At 40.1% G+C, this 22,725-nt stretch overlaps 2 protein-coding genes across 2 annotated transcripts; one reads left to right on the top strand and one right to left on the bottom strand.

Moving 5' to 3' along the window:
- Window positions 1-4,969: 4,969 nt before the first annotated feature.
- On the bottom strand, window positions 4,970-15,120 carry LOC128361497 (tetratricopeptide repeat protein 39C-like). The gene is made up of 14 exons (XM_053321984.1): window positions 14,301-15,120; window positions 13,377-13,425; window positions 12,336-12,464; window positions 11,719-11,833; window positions 10,527-10,887; window positions 8,989-9,157; window positions 8,576-8,669; window positions 8,373-8,480; window positions 8,174-8,283; window positions 7,954-8,077; window positions 7,738-7,835; window positions 7,538-7,642; window positions 7,371-7,409; window positions 4,970-7,274 (listed from the first exon to the last, which is right to left on the bottom strand). Exons 1-14 carry the CDS (start codon window positions 14,444-14,446, stop codon window positions 7,185-7,187), a joined length of 1,737 nt encoding a protein of 578 aa, XP_053177959.1. The 5' UTR covers window positions 14,447-15,120; the 3' UTR covers window positions 4,970-7,184.
- Window positions 15,121-16,591: 1,471 nt separating this feature from the next.
- On the top strand, window positions 16,592-22,187 carry zgc:103559 (Allantoinase, mitochondrial). The gene is made up of 11 exons (XM_053322353.1): window positions 16,592-16,838; window positions 16,995-17,146; window positions 17,845-17,959; window positions 18,049-18,195; window positions 18,305-18,350; window positions 18,958-19,051; window positions 19,177-19,363; window positions 19,447-19,585; window positions 21,528-21,700; window positions 21,848-21,880; window positions 22,008-22,187. Exons 1-11 carry the CDS (start codon window positions 16,692-16,694, stop codon window positions 22,155-22,157), a joined length of 1,383 nt encoding a protein of 460 aa, XP_053178328.1. The 5' UTR covers window positions 16,592-16,691; the 3' UTR covers window positions 22,158-22,187.
- Window positions 22,188-22,725: the final 538 nt, after the last annotated feature.

Below are 22,725 nucleotides of genomic sequence, written 5' to 3'. Positions count from 1 at the left end.
TTTTTTATACAATAACATTCATGGTCATAATCTACAGATGCTCTGACCAATCAGCTGATGATGCAGCTCAGCTGGGCGGCCACCATTTTCCCAGTGACAAAGGCTAATGTAATAAACCATGATGATGTGTACTTCAGGGTGACGACAGTTTGATGCAATTTTACCTTTTTAAACATAAAGAATATACATTTAAATTATATATTTCCTGGCATGACAGCAAAGCCACAAAACACAAGTCAACACAGGCTTATGGCCTATCTTTAGTTAGGCTAAAATTGATCAGTTATCACTAGAATTACTCATTGAAAAACATTGCAAATCATTTTCAAAGCTCGAGAGATAACATTTCATTAGTTATGTCAGACTACATATCTCCTAGCTAACCTTTCGCCCAATGACAGGGCGTTTATTCATGTCGTCCTGCGTATGCTCACACCATTAAAATAGCGTTTATCCATCAATATAAGCAGCACAGAGCCGTGACAGCACATATATTATGTTACAGAGTAGCTTTAATGTCATTCACTTTAATACTATATCCTTTACACACTGACTGCCTCTCCTACGGCCGCACCCTGTGCCCATCTCTCCCCAGGAGATTTAACACTAAGTAAATAAAGACTGTCTCATTTAAACTGCGTTACAGCGCGACAATGGAGGGATAAAAACCTACCTCCGCAGTGCTAATATCGTGTTTTCCTCCCCGTGTAGACGCCGAGTGAGTCGTGCTCCTCTGTTTTATTATCCAGCTCCGCAGCAGCTACCTCCACCTCCTCTGCTCTCCTCCAGGTCTGACACTGCCCCTGCTAACAGCCTCTCCTCTCCATGAGAAAAAAAGAAAAAAAAAACAAAAACGGGAAGGGCTGAGGTTACGGTGTCGACGGTGTCCTCTAACCCACCCACCTCTGCCTTGCCCTGCCCTGCTCCGTGCTGCCAGTAGGGACCCAGGAAGGAAGGGTGACCGGTCTCCCGGTGTCGGTTGTAGGGATGCTGGCCGTCTCTTCACGGTCCAAAGCGGTCAAAATGGCTCTGTTGTCTCCCGGTCTTTAGCAAGGATGCTTGAGCTCCACTGAGCCGGTGACATCATCACCGAGGGAGGTAACAGCATCAATGCAGTGGTGGGTAGAGAGAGGAGGGGTGGGGGGGGGGGCAGAGAGAAGGAGAGGGAAAGAGGAGGGTGGAGAGGAGGGAAATAGAGGGTGGGAGACAGAGAGAGGTGGGGGATCAAGAGTTTCAAATTGTAAATTATAATTTTTTTTTTTTAAATGCAAATTATATATATGCAAACCAATAACAACATACTATAAAATAGAGCAAAATAATAAAATAAAGCAATTACAAATAGCCTACAGCAAAGATGTAAGTTCATGGTTGATTGGGGGTCCATTCTAGGAAAGAGCGGGCTTCCCTTGATCCATTTAACCACTTGGGACCACTCATAATGTTCCTATAGCTCCACACGGTTGCTGGCAGCCATCTCTTTTACTGTACCAACATGTCCTTAAAAGACCTTAACCACTGATCACCGTGCAATAAATCTGCACATTTTCAATATAGTGTAATAAGTGAGGAAGGAGCAAGATTAGTGTCCCTCATGAAACACCTCATATAACAAGCTGCTGCTGTGTAATACTTTTTTATTCAAAGTCACATAAAAAGAAACACCCAGCAAATAGCATGGGTGGGATCATTTTCCCCAAAGGCGGTAAGACAGCCTATTTTACATACAGGATTGTTTTGACTGTGCTCAGTGGACAATAGAAGCGTGAAAACACATTTGTTGTGAATAATGTTTAGTAGGTCAAACCAGGGACATCAAGCTGAGAAGAGACGAACTGGCACAAAGCAGGTCTCTGCACCATGGAAACTGCCTGCTCACTGAGGCACAAATACAGCCAGCATCTTGCAGCAAGTCTGATCTGACACACTGGAGCAGAAAAATGATCATGTGGTCATAAAGGCTGGAAAATAGTTCCACTTTCTCAAGAGATGTGGCTTATCTGCGTTGACGTGGGAAGATTTTATAGTGAGTCGTGAGTCGTGTCCCTGGCCTGCACCCTCTCTTTTTGAACAAATATTGTATTTAAATTATGCACATACCATAGATATAGGCCTTTTCAACAACAGGTGAAACTGATAACATGATTGATGGCACAGTTCCATTCAAGTGTTGCTATCTCGGAAGCTATAAAAAAAAGCTATAAGGTATCTATACTGGTGCAGTACACCCGGAACAACCTGGGAAAACCTAAATGGCAAGCAGCCATCATTAATGTTATTAATTGCAGCTGTGTTTTCCTGCTATTGCTGTTAGACATAAAGGCTGCAGCTTTGTATTGAGTCAGCAGCAATTTAATCATATAATATAAAGATGGATTTCTTTAATGGAGCTCTCAACAATGAAGACAGCGCAGTCACATCACAGGTTATGTTGAACTGAATGAAAACATTTTGACATGTCATAGTAGCCAAAGCATATAATGAAATGAATGATTGGTTTTGCTGGCTCATTGTCACACTATCATGGCTTACTGTGACACCTGAATAGAAGGTTGTTAATGTTATTAGTAACAGCTGTGCTTCTATTATTATGACAGGTCAACATGTTTGCTGTGAAAAAGACATCTCATCAACTTATAGTGGGAATATTATATAATTTACAGTGAAGGAAAGAAAATAAATAATGATAGGAAAGACAGTAGGATAATGGAAGAAGATGATAGAATATAAAGTCTGAAAAAATACACACAAAAAGAAATGATAGCTATTACTTCTCAAGGCTGGATCTAAAGTCTAATGATAAATCCATCTATATTATTTAGTTGTGGGCCTCATATTGAATCCATTTACTCCACTGTCTAAAATATTTCAACTCTTAAATTCTGCTTATACATGTGATTCTTTCCATTTTCTACTATTTCATTTACTTTTGAGTCCCAGTTTTTAAATGAAGGTGAACTTAACCTTGTTATCTGTTTCATTGCTGCAATTTCCAGTATCCTGTATCTGTCTATTGTTAGTGTAAGCTCAGATGATGATATTTAATAGTAGAATTACCAGAATCCATGTTTTTTTAGTATTGGGCAGAAAGAGAAGGTGCAGTATGTGAGTGTTTTCTTCCCAATGCAACCTATCACAAGATGAAGTGTAATGCCTGAAGAAATGTTCCTATAGAGAGGCTCTCAGACACTCATTAAGCTGATTGCACAGATGAGAGGACTAATAATGACGATGTGTCCTTGTGCAGGAGACCTGACCCACACACACTTTCAGGTCTACAGCATAGTAATAGGTCAGTGGCTGGAGGTTTTTGCTACAAGATCGATACATTTGCTTGTCGCTATCATCCATCTTTAGACAAAGAGATCTGCACACTAATACATTTCAGCCTATGCTTTTTGCTTTGTTTTTTGCAAAGATGTTGAAATATACCTAATTTCAATTTTTTCTTCCAGTGTATCCCTCTTAGATTAATCAAATTATGAGATAAAACGCAGACTCTGTTGCACATGAGGGTTTGCAGCAATAAAGGGTTGTGAACACAGGAACTCTCTATCTGCTGGTAGGATACTTTGGCCGCTCAGGTTTCAGCCTGAGTGAAACACAATGCAATTGTGTTTTGTGACCTTGCTCTTTGCTCAGTCCTACCATTCCTACTGCTCTCTCTCTCTCTCTCTCTCTCTCTTTCTCTTTCTCTCTTCCTCACAGACACATTTGCTTGATGTGTAACATCTCTCGAGGGCTCTTTATGTCTCCTCCACTTCTATCTAATGCGATTCCTTTATTTAATTCATCAGCATTAAGACTTCAAGGTCCAATCCACACACATAGAGTATGCTGCTTAAAACATAGCATTGGTCCACCAGCACCACGCAGAAAATATGAAGAGCGTGAATCACAACAGATAAAAAAAAAGGATGATGTCACTCCCATGACTCACCACATACAAAATGACATACTCATGTCTTTCATGTTTTAAAGTGAACCAGGCCAAGCTGAAGGCCCAGTTTTAGAAGTGCACATACAAGGAAAATGTTTAAGAACGTCCACTACAGGGAGATGGGAGGAGGAGCCGAGGTATTGTTCTGCCCAGCCTTCCAACTCTGCTCTGCCATGTCTAAATTCAGTGGCACAGGAGACTGAATAATTTATTGGATGAGTGAGCTGTTGCCTTGAGCCTAGTGTGACAGACATGTTTTCTTAAAGAGATGCTCTCGGTGTGTATCTCTCACAGCATGTCACTCAAAAGTCCATCCCCGTAATCACCCTCAGCACTGATGTTAATTTAATAAACCTATAAGTAATCAATTGACCGACAGATCATTCTTTACATCATGGTCAACATGAGAAGCTCCTTATAATTAATGCAAAAGATCATAAGAATAACATCTATTTTATGACTCATTCTGCTTTCATGAAATCAAAAAATCTAATCAATATGTATTACACCTCACGTTACAGGCTTATAAATAATAAATATCAAAGTGCAACCAGTTCATGCTGACAACAAATGAATCACTGAATGAGTCACTATAATACATCTAATCATGTTTCATCATGCTTTCACTTTCTCTTGATAATACAGTAATCAGTTTCTAAAGGACACTCCCTTTGCTTGAATGGTTTCCATTCTTTTTAAATGTGACCTGTTCAGCATGTGTCTCTATTGTAGTTTCTTTGCACAAGTGCGTATTCAATTAATTAGTATTATTATGTAGCATTAATAATTTTTTTGTCTATATCCTGCTGTTAGTGTAATCAAGGAGTGGCAAAATATATCACATCTCAATCCACATCCTCTCTGATGGCAACTTTCCAAAGGGAAGCCAGTGAATGAATCATGTTCAACATACTCCCCCTGGTGGAATATGTATAAATTTATGCTGTAGATAACAAACATGTACCAACCAGACATGACAGTAAGACATCAATAGAAAGAATTACCACACAGTTGTCTAGATTAATGGAGAACAGTTTATTGTAGAGTTCAGTGACACATTGCAACACCATCATCCTGACATGTAACCTCAATTTCAACTTGGTTTAAGTCCTCATGACAGTAACAGAAGTATTTGGGACAGCGGGCAGGTGACATCTTACTGACATTTCACCATCACGTTACTTGCACCGCACTGACCACTTGGACAAGCGGCCGCCTCGACATTTACCACAGTTTACATCCATCACAGCAACAGGGGGTGATTGGTTTTGTCTAACCAGCTCGGTGTGAGCAAAACAAATCTATACGACCACAATCCTGACTGAACATGGGATGAAAAACACAGATAGTCATTGTTGTAAATTATGATTCCCTCCTCTTACTTATATATTGCTCTGATGATCATAACTCAGATTACTCGTTAATAAAACGTAGAACCCTGCATGGAATATTTCATATGTACTGTACAGTGTGAAACTGTTGAGAAAGTCTGTTAAATATACTTTTATCACAAGATCCCACTTGAAACAGCTTGATCATTAATGTTGCAGTTGATCGTGCCGTCCAGCGCCAAACTCGCAGGTTCAATACTCAAACAGGATGCTTGTAAAAGTACAACTTCTGTTATGTAATAAATAAACTTGTCACTATTAAGACTTTAAATCAAAAGCTTCTATCACTAAAACACTTAAAATTAGTCACAAGTAATTCATGTTTATCAGGCTGACATTTAACAGCACCTTTCAGTGGTAACATTAAAGTACTGAAGGTACTCTCATAGAATACCTTCATGTATTTGCAGGGATGGACATACAGGTACATTTGACTTCAGTGCAGTCTTAAAGTCTCTGTTACCCTGACGTACCATGTGTAGTGCACAGGATCAATGCCCAGTGTCACATAAAAATGTGTGATTAGAGCATTGTAAAGTGTGGTGAGCTCAAATACTATAAATATATGATGTCAAACTACTTAAACGTGACTAATTAACAGCAGCCTATTTAATTCAGCATGTGCAACTTTAGGTGACCAGTGAGAAGGAATTTGCTACTTAAGTATTTCCAGTGGTAACTAATGGGATTACAAGTTATGTCAATGATTTTTTTAAAGAAAAGTGGCTCCCTTGTGATATGACAATAAGCAGGTTTTGAGATTTTAATAAGGAGAAGCACTACTTACTAGAAACAACTGGCTGAAAATGTGTTAACCCATGATTATAATAATATATTTCTAGTAAAATCAAATATTAAATTTGACTAATCTTTCCCACATCTTTCTCATGATTTGTGATAATTGGCTTCATTAATTCTATTTTATTAATGGAGCAAGATGCTCAAATGTTGTTTGCATGTTTCAAATATGTGAAAACCATTAGCCTGCCTGAATTTTATTCATTTGAAAGTTGGTATTAAAGGAAATATAATCTCATTAAAAGGTTACTTTTATGTGCTGAATTGCTCACAGAAGGGACGGGGAGGCATAACTGAAATCATCCAAATACACAAGTTGATGAAATCGTTACTAGATGCTAATATGTTTAGGTGCAAAAAATTAAAAGGAACACTTAGAAATTTGGGGAATTATGTGTTCTTTGTCTTGGGTTAAGAATCGATATAACTTTCACATCTGTGCATTCAGTTCAAAAATATATCAGGGTTGTGTTTAGAAGCAAATGGTTAACAGCTAGTTTAGCTGCTTCAAAGTGAAAAAATACACCTTTTCTCCTCAAATTCTAAAGATGTCTGATTTCTACAGTGTTATTTATTAACACGCCATAAAATAAAAGTGCAAAATGAAACTGAACAAGAAGTTGGGATTAATTTTTGGCCAACAATGCCGTGGTTTACTTACTCTCAACAGTCCTGCCCTTGTTGCACGGTCTTCGCTTTGTAGTAACTAATCCCAATTATTGATGTATTTGTTGACTAGCTTGCTGGCTAACAAGACAATCTGTCCCAGTACTGGTCATTTAAAACATACTTTAACTTGCTGCCCATAGCTAGGCTAGCCATCTCCATCTGCTTCCATGCTTTGTGCTAAGCTAGTATGAACATACACATACCAATCTCTGTACTGAATGCACAGAAATGAGGCCTCATATCAGTTTTACTGTAGGTGAGATTCCCCAAATACTTTAAGAATGGAAAACACAGGAGCCTGTTGACAACGATGTCACACAGATACTCTGAGTGGCTTACAGCTGGGTGTAAAAAGCAATGAGCCATCGTAGCTTTCCTTCCTGGAGTCACTGAGGCACTACTTCCTTCAAGGAGGCCAGGGCTGAATGGATGCGCACATGAAGCCTGTTCTCAAAGTCGTAGCCTGTAAAATCCTCCTTTTTTCACATAGGTAGATGGAATTAAAGAAAAGTCATTAGTTCATTGTTTATATTCATAACATTATATGGATGATTACTATCTAAATGTGTTACCTTTGCTTGAAGTAGCAATGATCTCCCCTTTCCCACTGTCTGGATTGCAAAACAACACAAAAGACCTGGTCATAACTGAACACTGGTAAACTTCAAATAAAAATATCTCTTTTCTTCATAAATCAACCCCAAAATTATGACTGCTATGTGCAGCAAAGCAGACTGACCTCTGGTTTTCCGAGGAGTATACATCCCAGCTCGTAGACGGCGTACGGCTGAACATAGGAGTTGATCTGCCGGCCATAGTCATCTCTAGCAGCCAGCTGAAACGACTGGATCCCAGATAAAATGGACAGATAAATAAAGATAAGTCACATTACCAGTGGAAATGAATTGCAGTCATTCAGGGCTCAATGTAGACTGATACCTGAACAGCATCTCTCATATTTCCATGACATTTGTGAATGGCACCAAGGAGGAGATGCTTCAGGCCTCTGCACGAAGCTTCATCTAAACTCTGTAACACTGAACAGACATGAGAGTAAATTATCATACAGGGTTAAATTAAATTCTTAAGAGTCTGGCTGCAGCTAAAGTAGTTATGTTGGTATAATTTATAATAAATCATGTAGGTTATATTCACCCTGATTCATTATCTGCAGTTTAGATGAGGAACAGTTTGGAAGAGCTTTCCACAGATACAGCACTTCAATTACACCGAGGATGCATAGCTCTCTGGTTGGAGAAATCTTTCTCAACCTCTCAGCCTGCAGAAAGGAAATCAAAAAGAGAAGAAAAGCTTTTATGACATGCCCGTGACTGACTTTCAAAAGAGAGAGAAAGGTATCATCAGCATATCCTACCCTTTTGACAGCAAACTGCTCTATCTGGTTGTTTTTCCTCTTGAACAGCTTCTGCACATCTTTAAAAACTCCGCTCGCTCCATCCAGGTCACCCGAAGCACCCTGACTCACTGGCAAAAAGATAAAAAAATGACTGCGTAGAACACAGAGTAGAAACAAACCAGCTGTGCAAGCGTTTGTTAATGTGCGATAGGCTCACCTCCGGTCAAATAGGCATAATAGCACTGCGACCAACGTGACTCATTCTTCAGCCGCTCAAATGCCCTGTATGCATCCTCAAAATTCATCTCTATCATGCTGCACCAACCTGATGAAAAGACAAGCAGACAGTATGACAAAATTAATCCCTCGCTGTACGCCTAGCGCCAGTATGTCACGACTAGCTGATGAGAGAACACGTACCAATCTCATAGAGACACACATGCTGGATCTCTCTTTGGTCTGATGCAAGTTCTAATGCATCATGGAAACAGGCCAAAGCACTGTTGATATGGCACTGGGGACAAAGAAGAGAGCACACACACCAACAGGTAACGGTAATTATGTTAAGACACACACTACATGCATGTGTTGAATGAGAGTTAGATAAGTAGATGGTTGATCAGATGTTGATGGATTAATGAACAGTCTGACATGCATATTAATTGTATGTGCTTGAACATACTGGGCAACAGAAGCTAAGCTTGTTTTTTTTATCATACTCTACTGTGAAAAAAAGGTTTTCATCAAATGTCTTTACACAGCATTACAATAACAAGACTTATTAAAGATCTAATTATCTGTCACTGACTTTAACTAACACACCCTGTACATACCTCTAGCCTGTGAACCCGTCCTTTAAAGAACATGAAGAGGGATGAGTTGGGGTAAACCACTGACTTTCTCTGCAGTATAGCTTTGGCTTCCAGCAGCCCTGAATTTGTATCAGATCCATCCAGAGCAAAGAAGGGCAGCACTACTGTGTGGTACCACAAGAGGGCTAGCCTGTGCAACACAACAAGGAATTCATCTCAGGAGTGTGTCAAAAGCTTTCAACAAATTTGAACCTGAAGCTCAATTGAAATTAGTATGAAACTTTATGAAAGGTAAATCTGCAGCTTGAATTGTGCAGTTCACTGTTAAGTTGATATTTAAATTAAAACAGCTGAAGGCCTGTGTTTTACATGTTTGCTTACATACTCATTTGACCATTAACCTGCCTTCATTTGGTTTATGATTAGGCAGATCAGGCCACAAACCTCTCTGGCTCCAGTGACTGTAATAGCTATTAAATTCAGTAGAGAGACACTAGCACTTGCATGTGACATACTTCATTTGCAAGAAAGCAAAAGGTTACCTGAGATAATAATCTGCAGAAGGTTCTTAATAGGGATGAACGGTGTAGATACTGAGCTTATTAGCGTGTTGTGTATTGGCAAGACATATCCACTTTACATTTCTTTATCAATTTCATGATGAAATAATAAAAGTTAAGGTTTAAACTATTAATTACATGAATTCAGTCATGGGAGTTTGCTGACTCAGAATTCAGCACTAAAGCAATCTCTGGACTCAGATTGGCACATTACTACATGTGGGGATTAGGATAATTTATAAGATTGGGGGAAAAAACCTGTCTACAATACAACCTTGATATGTCCTGAGATGTTTTTTGTAATAAGGTTGCCAATAAATTTAATTTTAAAGAGTCACATTAAAAAACTGTGAGAACTACTGATAGTTGATACTCAAGGTTCATAGGATCTACTGGCAAGGATTCTTGGTTTTCACCATGTTTAACCACTTGGGCATACAAGTCATCATCATCTGACATATTATCACCTTATAAAGTCTGTATGGCAAACGTATTAAACATACTTAACAGTTAATGTATACATCTAGCAGACATGGAGACCTCTAGCATTCATTTGGAGCAGTGTTTCTGTCCACTGTTCACTCTCTTTTAGCTCTATTTTGGTTTCCACCATCTCCTGAAAGATGTATCATGCTCCGTGACCACCACCAGCTAGCCACTGTCTGTTTGGCACGGGGCAAATAGTGTACAGTGGATTTATCAGAGCTGGATAGTGTCAGAAATTTTGCACTGAAAGCAGCTGTTAGAGTCAACCAAAACATAACGATGCAGACTGTAAAACCAAAACAATGAGCTGAAAGATGCTAAAACGTTCTGTATAGCTGAGGGGAATTGGAGAGTTGGGGGGATATTTTTGTTTGGGTTTGTCACTATGAGCGACCTCTTTCATATTAAACATTTGATCCATTATTAATATAAACATATTAGTAGCTCAATTAGCCATTAGCCATTGTTAATTAAAGTCTCACTGGTCTCTCTCTACAACCTTAGGCTACTCACGTAGCTAGTGGTGCCTTCATGTCCTTGCTCTCGCTCGCATACATGAGGGAAGACAGGCCCTGCAGACGGTCGCCGGGGAAGCCCAGCAGGTTGATAATCTTCAGCAGGTGTGGTGGTACCATGGAGATGCACAGGTGGAAGAGACCGTAGCCGAAGCTGACAGATCCCTTGAGCCGGTCCAAGGCCTCAGGTGTCACGCCGTTCTCTACAGGCGCATTGTGGTTGGCGTTGTCCACAGAGAGGGACTCCTGGTGGACAGAGGACCTCCGCTGACAAGTCTCCTGCAGGTGGCTTATGTCACTGTGGCACTTATTGTACATTTTCCATGCCTTACGGAGAATCCAGCCTCCTTTGATATATGCTGTTAGTGGAAAAAAGATCAGGCTTTACACAGAGATGATCAGATGGGAAATAAATCATTGTAATTAATCTAATTGCTGTAGGCTTTCAGCTAATTATTATACTCATTCAAATGGCATGTTATAGATCAGACCCAAGTATATTCAATTTAGAATGATATAAAACAAAGAAACACACGATTGTCGGTCAATTTTCTAAATATTTGATCAAGTTTTGATTTGTTTTCTGCCTCCACTAATTTTTCATCTGAAGATCAGCATACTCATCATGGGAAGTTCTACTCAGCTAGTGAAATATTGTATAACATCTTCTGCGGCTGAGAAAATGATCACGATGAGGACATAGCGTCATCGGATTTATCTGGGCTTAAAGACTAAATTTATAACAGAAACCCTGTGTTACAAACCTGGGATAAAGAGTTTGCATGAGGGTTGATTGTTTGCACCATGGGAAATATAGGATTCAGCGGTTTTTGGAGTCTGACCCATATAAGGGATTGAAAGTGAGAATATCTTAACCTCTGTTGCTGACTATTCTTTTTACAATCTGCCTCTTGTGAGTCTCCCAACTTTATGGTAAATGCAACACTAAACCCCTGGAGTGCTCCTTTAATAAGCAACTATTTCCATGTTTACACACCTGCCCTCTCATACCACTTATGCCTTTATTATATGAACTCATCATGGTGGCTCAAGAAATTAAGTTACTTCTTGAGTTATAGAGTTCATAATTATGTATATATCCACCCTCTGTAATTACATAATGTCCAGATCTTGGTTGTTATGAGAGACATTTAGTCCTTCTGTTTGGCCTGTGGGGTAAATTTGATTACCTGAGAGTTCCTGCTTGACGAAGGAGAGTACAGCGAGGTACACCTGACAGTCAGCAACAATAATTTGTCTCTGTAAGCGGTCCACAACCACAACGCCTGACCTCTGGGAGTCCATCTGTACCCAAACACACAAACAAACATGTTCTATAAGCAAGTACACACACACACTCTACAAATAATATCTCCAGCGGCTTGCAGCAAGAGGATGAAAGAGTTGCCTGAATGAAACTGTGAAACACTGCTGCTAGATGTCCCCCCCCACACACACTCATCACTCAATTGGATGATTACATTTCACAGAGGTACTGATTGAATCTACGAGTGGGGTTTGGCATGATCTCACTGCTGCCTGCATCATTAGGCCTCATGCCGAGGATCTAAACATTGTTATCTGAACTGTGGGGTAGCCTGTTCTTGCTGTGATATTAGGAGACACTGGCAAAAATGAAATTGTGGTTGTTCACACTAACTAAGTGACTCTAAAAGTGTAGCTGTATGCCTTAAATTTCAATTCTGCTCAATTTATGTCATCTTTTGAAAAGGGCACTATCAGAGTTTAGTTTATAGTCCATATAATATACTTTTTTTACATCTTCTGACCATATTTTTGCACTCACACTCTTCTTGATCTTGTTTCTGATTGTCTCTATGACTCCGGCGCTGTCACTTTCACACAGTTTCTCAGTGGTCCTCAGGTCGTCACAGGCCGTCTGCATCTTCTCCTCCTCAAATGTCATCATGGCATTCTGTAATGCAATGCAGCAAAAAGACCTCAAAAACCGATCTCTCGTTGTTCAGTGACACATCTTGGTGTGAGAATATCACAATATCTTGTTTCACAGAGAAAATCTGAGCTTGAGCTAGCTTACAAGCGGTAAAATCTTATAATAAGTGGCAAGGGGAGCGTTATGTAATGATCTGAAAAAGGACAAAGGGCTCTTTCTGCATAACAATGAATGGAGGAACACAGTGACATCTGTGCAGCTGTGTGTTTGGCTGTGCAAAGATGAGTCAGAAAATCTTTGCTGTGATGCTGTTGAAACCTTTTGAGATTAAACCAGGGATAAATAATCACATACAAATGAAAGAGGAAGTCAAACATAACAGTGGCATTTAGAGATGGGTATTGTTGTTTCACATTTTGATATTTTATCATATGACTGAGGCTTTCTCTTTATTTATGCTGTGTTTAACTATCACTGTATATTCAGGAATGTATAAATGCCTGCTATGACCGTCAGAAGTCACTTCCCCCACTGCCTTCAGGACGATTTAGCATCTGGGAATAGAGAATGACATCATCTATGGCTTCATGACATGTGAGGGGCAGTCAGAGACTGTGTGTGACCACTGTGCTATGAAACATCCCCCCCTCTCATCAGTGATGGACGCAGCGTTACAGTAATGTGCCTCTCTGCAAGAGCGTTGCCTTCCTTGAGAGGAGTTCCATTATGTTAATGGCCGGAAAAGCAACAGAGAGGATGCCAGTGGTGACAATGATGCAACCAATGTGACAGATTGGGTTATCAGATCTTGATAGTGTATGGTGAATATAACACTGCAGCTATACTCTCACAATATGCTTACACGTTGGCTGTAGAGTCAATTATAATGTGGGTTACTTGCTTATTTTATCCCCACTCTGAGAGGAAACTCACCAGGAAGCTGACGAAACTGGCCCCAAAGCTCATCAGTGGGCTGTGGCTCCTGCAGAGAGAAGAAGAAGGAGGAAACATAAGAGAGGGAAGAAACCACATACACACACACACACACACACACACACACACACACACACACACACACACACACACACACACACACACACACAAAACCAGACACAAATTTAGTTGAATGCTATAATTGCAACATAATCTCAGTCAAGCTCTTTCTATAGTTTTGGCACCGTTCCACGTCAGCATCGTGTGAGTGAAGGAAGAGCACACTCAGGAGCAGGTGCAGCCACACTCCCCAGCTGTCATGACAGATGCCAGTCAAGAGCCTATAACTACAATCAACATGTCTGACCTGCAGCTAACCTCTCACTATCTACTATCAAAAAAAAAAAAAAATAGACCAAATGCTTCCAGAAAAAAATGCTGGATGTGCAGGGCAGTTATCACTTTAAGAATGTGATTTAAAAAACAAATAAAGCAGTAAAGCGTATCATCCACACATCCTGGTCACCTGTTAAAGCCAAGAAGTGCACAGATTTGACATTGCCATGACCTGTATGTATGAGTGTATGAGTGTTGTATGGAACATTTAGAGTTTCTGTTGATAGGAAGATTTTAGAGGATCCCAAGTAAGACAGTCCTGGGGTTTTGCTCCCAGCTTAATAAACAGGCATTTGAAAGCTCCTATAAGTAATCATTTCATTGAATCATCTCTTATCTGCTTTTGTCATATATATATATATATACATGTGAAGCAGTAGTGTCACTTTGTACATGGTGTACTCGGTTCTGAATTTCACGTGACTGTTTTTGTGACATGATTTTTCTCCCCCCCCCCCCCCTCCCCTGATATTATAGTTCTAAACATGCACAATAATATTATAGGCAAGAAAGCAAAAACACACTAACCTGTATCTTCTGAAAAGCTCGTCGCTTTCTTTAAATCCGTTGTTGAGCAGCATGTTAATACCTTGCAGAGCCATCTCAGCATCATCTATATGCTCTGCCTTCTCCTCTACCTGCTGCTGCTGCTGGGACTGCTCTGGACCCGCCATTGTTTATGGCACAGCTCAGTGGCTGTTGGATTACACCGATGCGATGGAGAACTAAATATGATCCTGATTCTGCTCTAAAACAAACCCGCATTGGTTAATTTCCACCGATGTAGGAGACGAATTTAAACAGAGCCGTGCCTCTGATCGGCTTTTTAAAAAAATAAAGTAGAAGGTGTGCAGCAGCTTCTGCAGCCTCCAGACGTCTGTGCACCTCAGGGATAGGCCACTGATGCCCAGACGGGCTCAATTACACCACACACTCCTGCGATTTACAGTTATCATTGTACTTGCCGACAGCAGACGTCTCATTCATAAGCTTCCACTCTGCTGATTGTCACTAAATGAGCCATCCGTCAGTTTTTTCCCCCTCTCTCTGCTTCTCTTAATCCGTGCAGCATCCGATGCTTTGAAGCATTACATAACGAGGACTCAGGCTGCTGTGCTGCTCTGCCAGCCCCACGTAATGTACTCGTCAAACGGCTTGGCGTCACAACGCACAGCGCATCGCCGGGAGGCTGGAGGGATGAGGGCTGCTGAGGAGGAGAAGCTGCGCCCTGTCCGCCTCCATCCTTCAAGACACGCTCTAAAGCCAGCCCTCTCCTCCAGCTCTCAGCCAATAGACGCCCTGCAGCCATACTGGTGGCAGGCAGACAGGTATGAGAGGAGCTGCTCAGGCTTTGATTTTATTATGTTTAATTAAGTTATCATTGCTTATCTGCCCGCACTTATGTCCTGCTATGAGATGACTGCAAGAGATTCTGACTAATATGTTCACGTTAGATATTTGTGTTTGTATACCTACTTGTATTTTATCATATTTTATGCCTCAATGGTCTATATCATTGTGCAAAAGAGACAATGCAAAAATGGATCAAAAAATGATACAGTTTGTCTATCTTCAGTATAAATCTGTTAGAGGTTTTTGGTGTTCTGCTTCTCAATGTTTTGAGATTTGAAAGAAAATTGTTACAATAATACAACAAGCTGACTATGTTTGTGTTGTTATAGACCATTTACACACAATACTACAGGGTCTGAAAAGGAAATCAGATAGGAGGTGAGCTAACCTGAAAGAATTAATCATACATTTTTATCAGAAATATTCAAGAAGGCAGAAAGAACACAACAGATAAAGAGAACACACACAGAGAGAGATGGAGGTCATAAACTGTGTTTTTTGCCCTTATTGAAATACCCATTGAGTTTGGTGAAGAGTAGTTTGTCTAATTTAATCCTACTTGAAGAAAATAAGAAAAACTATAACTATTACATGATGTATGTTGTAAAGTGAGGTCCTTCACGGTGAACAATATTTGAATATTATATTGTTATATGAACTTTATCCCCTATAACGTTTAGAAAAGGGCACCCAAACTTCTTTTTTTAAAGGCCCACATGTGATATTGCATATGGTCAGATGTCAAGAATAATGTCACCACAGCACACCAGGAGAAGTAAAGCATAAATAAAAGCTATAATGCAACACACAACCTCAACAACAAAAGACTGAAGAGTGTCATGCAGCTGCAGTGCTGTGTGAGCAAACAGCTTTTGTGCCACCCTGTGGGAGAATAAAGGCATATTATCTCGCTCCATTTCTCTTTTCATTCCACTGTCTTCATTAACTTTCCCTTTCTATGCAAACTTTGACAATATCTCGCTACTTTTAGTATTAGTACAAATCCTGACAAAGTTTGTATGTAGTCAATTCACATTGGAAAATATTAGAAAATCAGATCTCAGTGTGCTCAGAGAAGTGTGCTTACTAAACTAATTGTTTTTGGACTGCTGTTGAAGAAGAAGAAGAAACTAAAAACTATCTAACTTTTGAATCTCCATTTCTATGCAGCATTTGAGTCCAAATTAGTTCTACCACTGGCAAAATGTTACCACCTCCTCTGCTGACAATTTTTCTAAAACCTTTCCCCACGCCGCTACCATTTCACCCTAACTTCAACAGTCTAACATATTATCCACAATACTCCATGATTGCTCACATCTCATTTATATCTCATGAATGTTGAGGTTCTTATTTGTGAAATCAGCCCAAACCTCTGTGCACAGTTGAATCTGAAATGCACGATGGGAGAACAGACAAGAAAAGTCAATAAATCCTTTGAACTGTGCAGTAGGGGGTGGTGCCATAGTCCCAGGGCACTGAACTAGCAAGACTTGTTCCTATCTGAAATGTAGAAGCATAGTCAGGAGAGTGCGCATTACTAATTAACTCTCAATAAAGACAGGCATGGAGCTTGGACAATCAGTCGGTGCTGTGAGGAGCACGAGGGTGCTGGTCGGCAATGAGGTCCGTCCTGCAGTGGTCGTAATAAAGGATGGGAAAATCCATCAGATACTATCAGACAGGGACTTTTCTGCAGATGTTGTCTACAAGGTAAGCTGACTCTGATTGATCTCACTTTTAGCATGCTCCCCCTGGTGGAATGAACATGATATATAGAGACACAATGGAAGATACCTGTCTGTTGGGGCATTGATTTACCACTCCTGTGTGATTATCTTGGGTGATGTAACTCACTTGTGATGGCAGGTGTTGGACGTGGGTGACAATGTGGTGATGCCAGGCATTGTAGATTGCCATGTTCATGTGAATGAACCAGGCCGTACCACATGGGAGGGTTTCTGGACCGCCACCAGGGCCGCTGCAGCTGGAGGGGTGACAACCATTGTGGACATGCCGCTGTAAGTTGGACACTCCCCAATCAGTACCGACCATCTGACCACACAGGGTCACTGGTGGAAGGTGAAGATCACAGGGTAAACAGATTGTGAAATGACACAGTTATCCTCAGGCAAACATCAAATTAGGGGCTAGTTCAAGTTACCAGGCATTATGATAATAATAAAGTATATATCTGAGAGTTACATCTAATTTTGGCATCTACTGTCGTGATAACCTCAGACTTACATGAAAAACTAACAGTATTCATTTATTTTCTGACCTGTATTTCTGTCTATTTTCAAAATTTCAAACATCTTTTCAGATATTTTTTTGCAATTTCTTCAATACAACTAACTATTACTTTGGAACTACCCTGGCTGGATAAAGAAGTAACATAAATGCATACAGCAGTGAAAGTGTGTAATACGTCCATTTAGATATAATTTTTTGTAGATAAAAGATTTACTTTTTGAAGTTTTCATAATTCCATCTCATTGTCAGGCGCTCACATTCTGTCTACTTGAGTATGATACACTCTAGCTTATGTTTTTTGTACTTAAATGCTGATAAAAGTGTATTTGCATATTATGTATTTAGAGTATTAGTGTAGTAATAAAAGACCGTAATCAAATTACTGTTTTAATCAAGTTAATGTTTGTTTGCAGCATTTAGCGCTTATGTTTTAGCACAACTTTATTTATCTGTGAATACTGAACAGAAATAGCATCCCTCCAACTACCACGCTGGGTAACTTTAGCGACAAGCTGCAGGAGGCGTCTGGGAAGTGTTTTGTGGACACAGCCTTCTGGGGAGGTGTGATTCCTGGCAACCAGGTACAGTAGAACAGCTTGGACTCAGCTTTCAGCCAGATTGTTCTGAATTACAGCCGAGGCAAATACAAACAACAAATGTCCCCTTGCAGCTAGAACTTCGGCCCATGATCCAGGCCGGAGTGGCTGGCTTCAAGTGTTTCCTCATCCACAGTGGGGTGGATGAGTTCCCCCATGTGACTGACTTTGATCTGCACACCGCTATGAAGCAGCTACAAGGCACAGGAAGCGTCCTGCTGGTAACTCACAAATTTAAGCATCTTCCACAACATACACACACGGATTAGAAAACCCACATGCTTTGGTAAGATAATGGGACTGAAATACCTTTTCTTTTGTCTCCCTCAGTTTCATGCAGAGAGGGATGTTCTGCAGACAACAGAAGAGACTGGTGGTAACAAACATTTTAATCCTTGCAATAGATGATTTGTTTGTGGCACATCCTTTACTGTATTCATCCGATATCATGTTAAGGTTTATGATTAGGCTCAGGAGTATTGACAAAATCATGTTTCATGTCTGACTACCTCAATACCAATGCTATGATGACATTTTGACTACTCTGATTTGATTCTTTTAAATATCTTGAAATGAAGAAGACAGATTTATTTTCGACTGTTGTAAGTTTTCAGTTCAGCCAAATCTCAAAAACACTTTTCTCACTTCTCCTTATATTTTAGGAAAACGTTGGCAGTAAAAGCAAATTGTCTTAATTTGTGGCTGAAGTAATAAAAACTAAACCCTTAAAGAAAATAAGATTCTAAGCTGATTCTCAGCAGTTAGCTGGTCTTATAAGTACAGAAAATCATATCAACTTAATTGTATATATAGTTGATAGTATGCTATAGATAACCAAGGTTCACAACAAAATACATTATTGACTACTGTTGATATTCTGCCCTACTCTGGTTTGTAAAAACTCAATGATATTGTGAAGCAGACAGTTTTCAGTAATGACTAATTATATGCTCCAAACCCATGCTTCCCACTTCCCACATTAGACCCCTGCCAGTACTCCACCTTTCTGCAGTCCAGGCCAGATGTCATGGAGATAGAGGCAATTCGCACCGTCACAGAACTCTGCATGCAATACCAGTGAGAACCTCAGCTTGTTCACAGATAACCAGTATATATATATATATGTATATATATATATATATATATATCACAGTTGGTATTTCTGGATAGGAATGCTTGTGTTTATGCTCTCTCTGCTCCAGGGTGCGCTGCCATATTGTTCACTTATCCTCTGCAAAGCCACTGAAACTGATTGAAGAAGCTCGGCAAGCTGGAGCCCCTTTAACAGTGGAGACCACCCATCACTACCTCAGCCTGTGCGCAGAGAACATACCTGCAGGGGCCACGCAGTTCAAGTGCTGTCCCCCCATCAGAGGATCTGTGAACCGGGTAAACAGAACAGGATGCAGACTAGATACAAATCTGACAATTTCAGTTTGGGTGTAAATAAAACACTGATTCTGCCCTAACAGGAGCAGCTGTGGTCTGCATTGAAAGCTGGGCAGATTGACATGGTGGTGTCTGATCACTCTCCCTGCACCCCTGATCTGAAGAAACTGGATAGTGGAGACTTCACTCAGGCTTGGGGAGGAATTTCTTCTTTGCAATTTGGTAACTACAGACCAGTAGTACATGCTGAATATCAGTAGTATCAGTGGTAGTATCAATGTCAAAATCAGTCAGAGCACTGTATGTTCAGCTTCCTGGAGAGGTCCCATTGTAAAAATCTTGTGTTAAGTGTTACAATGATGCATTTGTGTCATCATGTCATAAAGATGGTAATTACAATCATAAATGCATTCACACTAGCCTCAAAGTTGCAATTACGAGTAGACAAGAGGAGACTTTCTGATGGCTACGGCAGAATACCTCTCATTTCAAGAATTGCAGACATGTCAACAAAATTGCATCATTTTAGCATCTTTGAGATCATTGTTTTGGTTTCACAGCCTGCAGCTTCATTGTTTCCTTCACTGCTACCACTCTCATTGACCTCATTCACAGCTGCAGCAGACAGCAATTTCCAGTGGAAAAGCTCTAATAAACCTAGAGTTCACTGCTCAGCACCAAACAGCAGACTAAGTTGGTGAAAGTAGTGAAGAATAGAATAGAAAGCTTTATTGTCATTATATTTAACATATAATGAGATTACAGGTGTCACTCCACTTGTGCTTTAAACACAATAAAAACACACGCAGCTTAAAAAGATGACATAGTAGGAGTGTATTGCACTTAATAAATTTAATTAAATAGAATAAATGGTAGAGACCAAACCCGAGTTAAAAGCACAGTGAATATATGACTAATGAGGTAATCCAATAATGAATGCTAATGTTGCTCCATGTCTGCTGGATGTGTAAATAGGCATTTGCCACAGTAAGAATGTCAATGTTGCGTTCAGCTTGGTCCACTGTTCTCAAATAGCCAAAGAACTAAATTAACACTCATACTGTAAGTTCAGCCTACACAGTTTAAAAAATGCAGTAAAGAATAAAAGTCATTCAAACTATTTAGACTTGAACTTATACAGCCAGCACTGCATGTAATTGTCCTAACATGTAGTGTGAACACAGAGCTAAATAATGCTCATCCACCCACTATAATTTTGACTATTGTCAGTTCTTGTTCATTAGCTTATCTAAATCAAATGCTGCTATTATTCATTCATTATTTGCAGTTATTAGTCATGCTCTGACACCTCAGTTAATAAGCTGCCTTGGGAGGAATAATTAGCAATTTTTACAGTTGCGAATGTTACGCAGTGAACTGTAATCTTTGTTCTGTATCTTTCATGAATTTTTACATTTTAGTTTATATAACCTCTAAGAATAATGGATTGGTTTTTTAAAAAGAGTCAGAGGTCATTGACTCATCAGTGTTCCACATTCACTGGATCAGTAATCAGCTCAGTGAGTGAGTCTCTTCAGCGAGGAGTGATTTGAGGCACATCAGTATATTGATGATATCAGGTGAATTACATAATGTGCCAGCATCATTATAAAAATCACCACAGCTGCTTACAGGCTTCTCATTATTCACTGTCTGTGGAGCAGCTCCAGGATTAGTCTCTATGTGACAGATCCATTCAGCTGAGGAGACACTGGCTTGAATCCACTAAATAAAACAGGCCTGTGCAGCATTATAAGGATAATATAGGCTCTTTTTTTAAAGGGTGGATTAGTTGCTACCTCCTTCCCTCTTACCCCCATAGTCCTCTTGACACAGTCATCAGCTACACAGGGCAAAGTTCACAGGGAGGTAAACAAGAGCTGAGTGCCAGTTTGGAAGACGGCATAATCATTTACTGTTCAGAGGCAGTGAGAATGGTCAAAGTCTGACATCAGGAAGACTGTCAAGAGTTATACACAATGTTTACTACCTCTCCACACAGAGTTATATAACTTCTCAATGTGATTGAAATCATTGATGAAAGGAGGAGAGCAAGTAGGAGAATTCTGCAGCACCGAGTTTGACATAGCACTAAACTGTCAGCCCTACTGTCTCTCACTGCAGTCGATATTACATCTCAGACCAGCTTGTCTATCACTTTCAGGTTTACCTCTGTTCTGGAGTTCAGCCAGTAAGAGAGGCTTCCAGCTGCATGATGTGGTGAGGCTCCTCAGCCGAAAAACATCCCAGCTGTGTAGTCTTGACAACCTAAAAGGCATCCTCGCTCCGGGCTTTGATGCTGACTTGGTCATATGGGACCCAGAGAGAGAATTTGAGGTTAGTATACAGTAAAGAGTGCACACCATTATTAAACATAAAGGTTTGAAAAGCTACGATATGTACTGTGCATTGTGCTATTGAATTAATCTGCTGTATCGACTAATCAGATGGCTTATATCCTCTATCTTCTGTCATACTTCACAGATTAAAGAAGCAAACATACATCATAAAAACAAGGTAAGAAAACACCTTTTAGATATGTTTCATCACCAAAATGGTCAGATGTAAAGATTTTTATACTACTGACTTCATGATTGTGTGTGTGTGTGTGTGTGTGTGTGTGTGTGTGTATGTGTGTGTGTAGCTCACCCCTTACCTCGGTACCACGCTGCAAGGAGTGGTGTGTGCCACCATCCTCAGGGGACGGCTGGTGTACAGAGAGGGCTCCCTCTGCCCCGAGCCTCTGGGGAAGCACCTCCTCATCCCCCAGAGGAGAAACCAAGCCCAGCTGTAAAGAATAAAAACATGCTGAAATAAAAACTCACCATATCTGCGTCATTGTTTTTGACTGATTCGGGTGATAAAAGCGCACCATGTTGTTTTCCCCTCAATAATCTCACTCCCACTGCGTGCTATTCATTATATTTTATTACCGAAAACTTTTCACATCGCAATTCATTTGTAATAGAACTGCAAACACTTAACAGGCAGTTAAGAGCCCATAACAGTATCAGGAAATGGACTTAAAAGCCAATTATGAACCAAAAAGAGCCTTTCTTCAGTTGAAGAAAACTACTGAAACTTCTCAACTTATAACTGCAAAGAAAATGACACCAAGATGATATGTGTACGCATGATGATATAAGTCTTTTCAGGCTAGGTTTATACTATGCCTAATCAGTGTGGATCCACACAAGAGGCCAAAACAGTAAAGGTCAAGTTTTCAGATCTCCATCTCAAAGTAAAGCTCTTAGATAGATAGATGGATAGATGGATAGATGGATAGATAGATAGATAGATAGATAGATAGATAGATAGATAGATAGATATTGTCCCAAGGGGAAATTCGTTTTCACAATCTG

This window comes from Scomber japonicus, chromosome 7 (genome assembly GCF_027409825.1).
Source record: "Scomber japonicus isolate fScoJap1 chromosome 7, fScoJap1.pri, whole genome shotgun sequence".
Taxonomy (NCBI): domain Eukaryota; kingdom Metazoa; phylum Chordata; class Actinopteri; order Scombriformes; family Scombridae; genus Scomber; species Scomber japonicus.
This window is presented reverse-complemented; position numbering and strand designations above follow the sequence as displayed.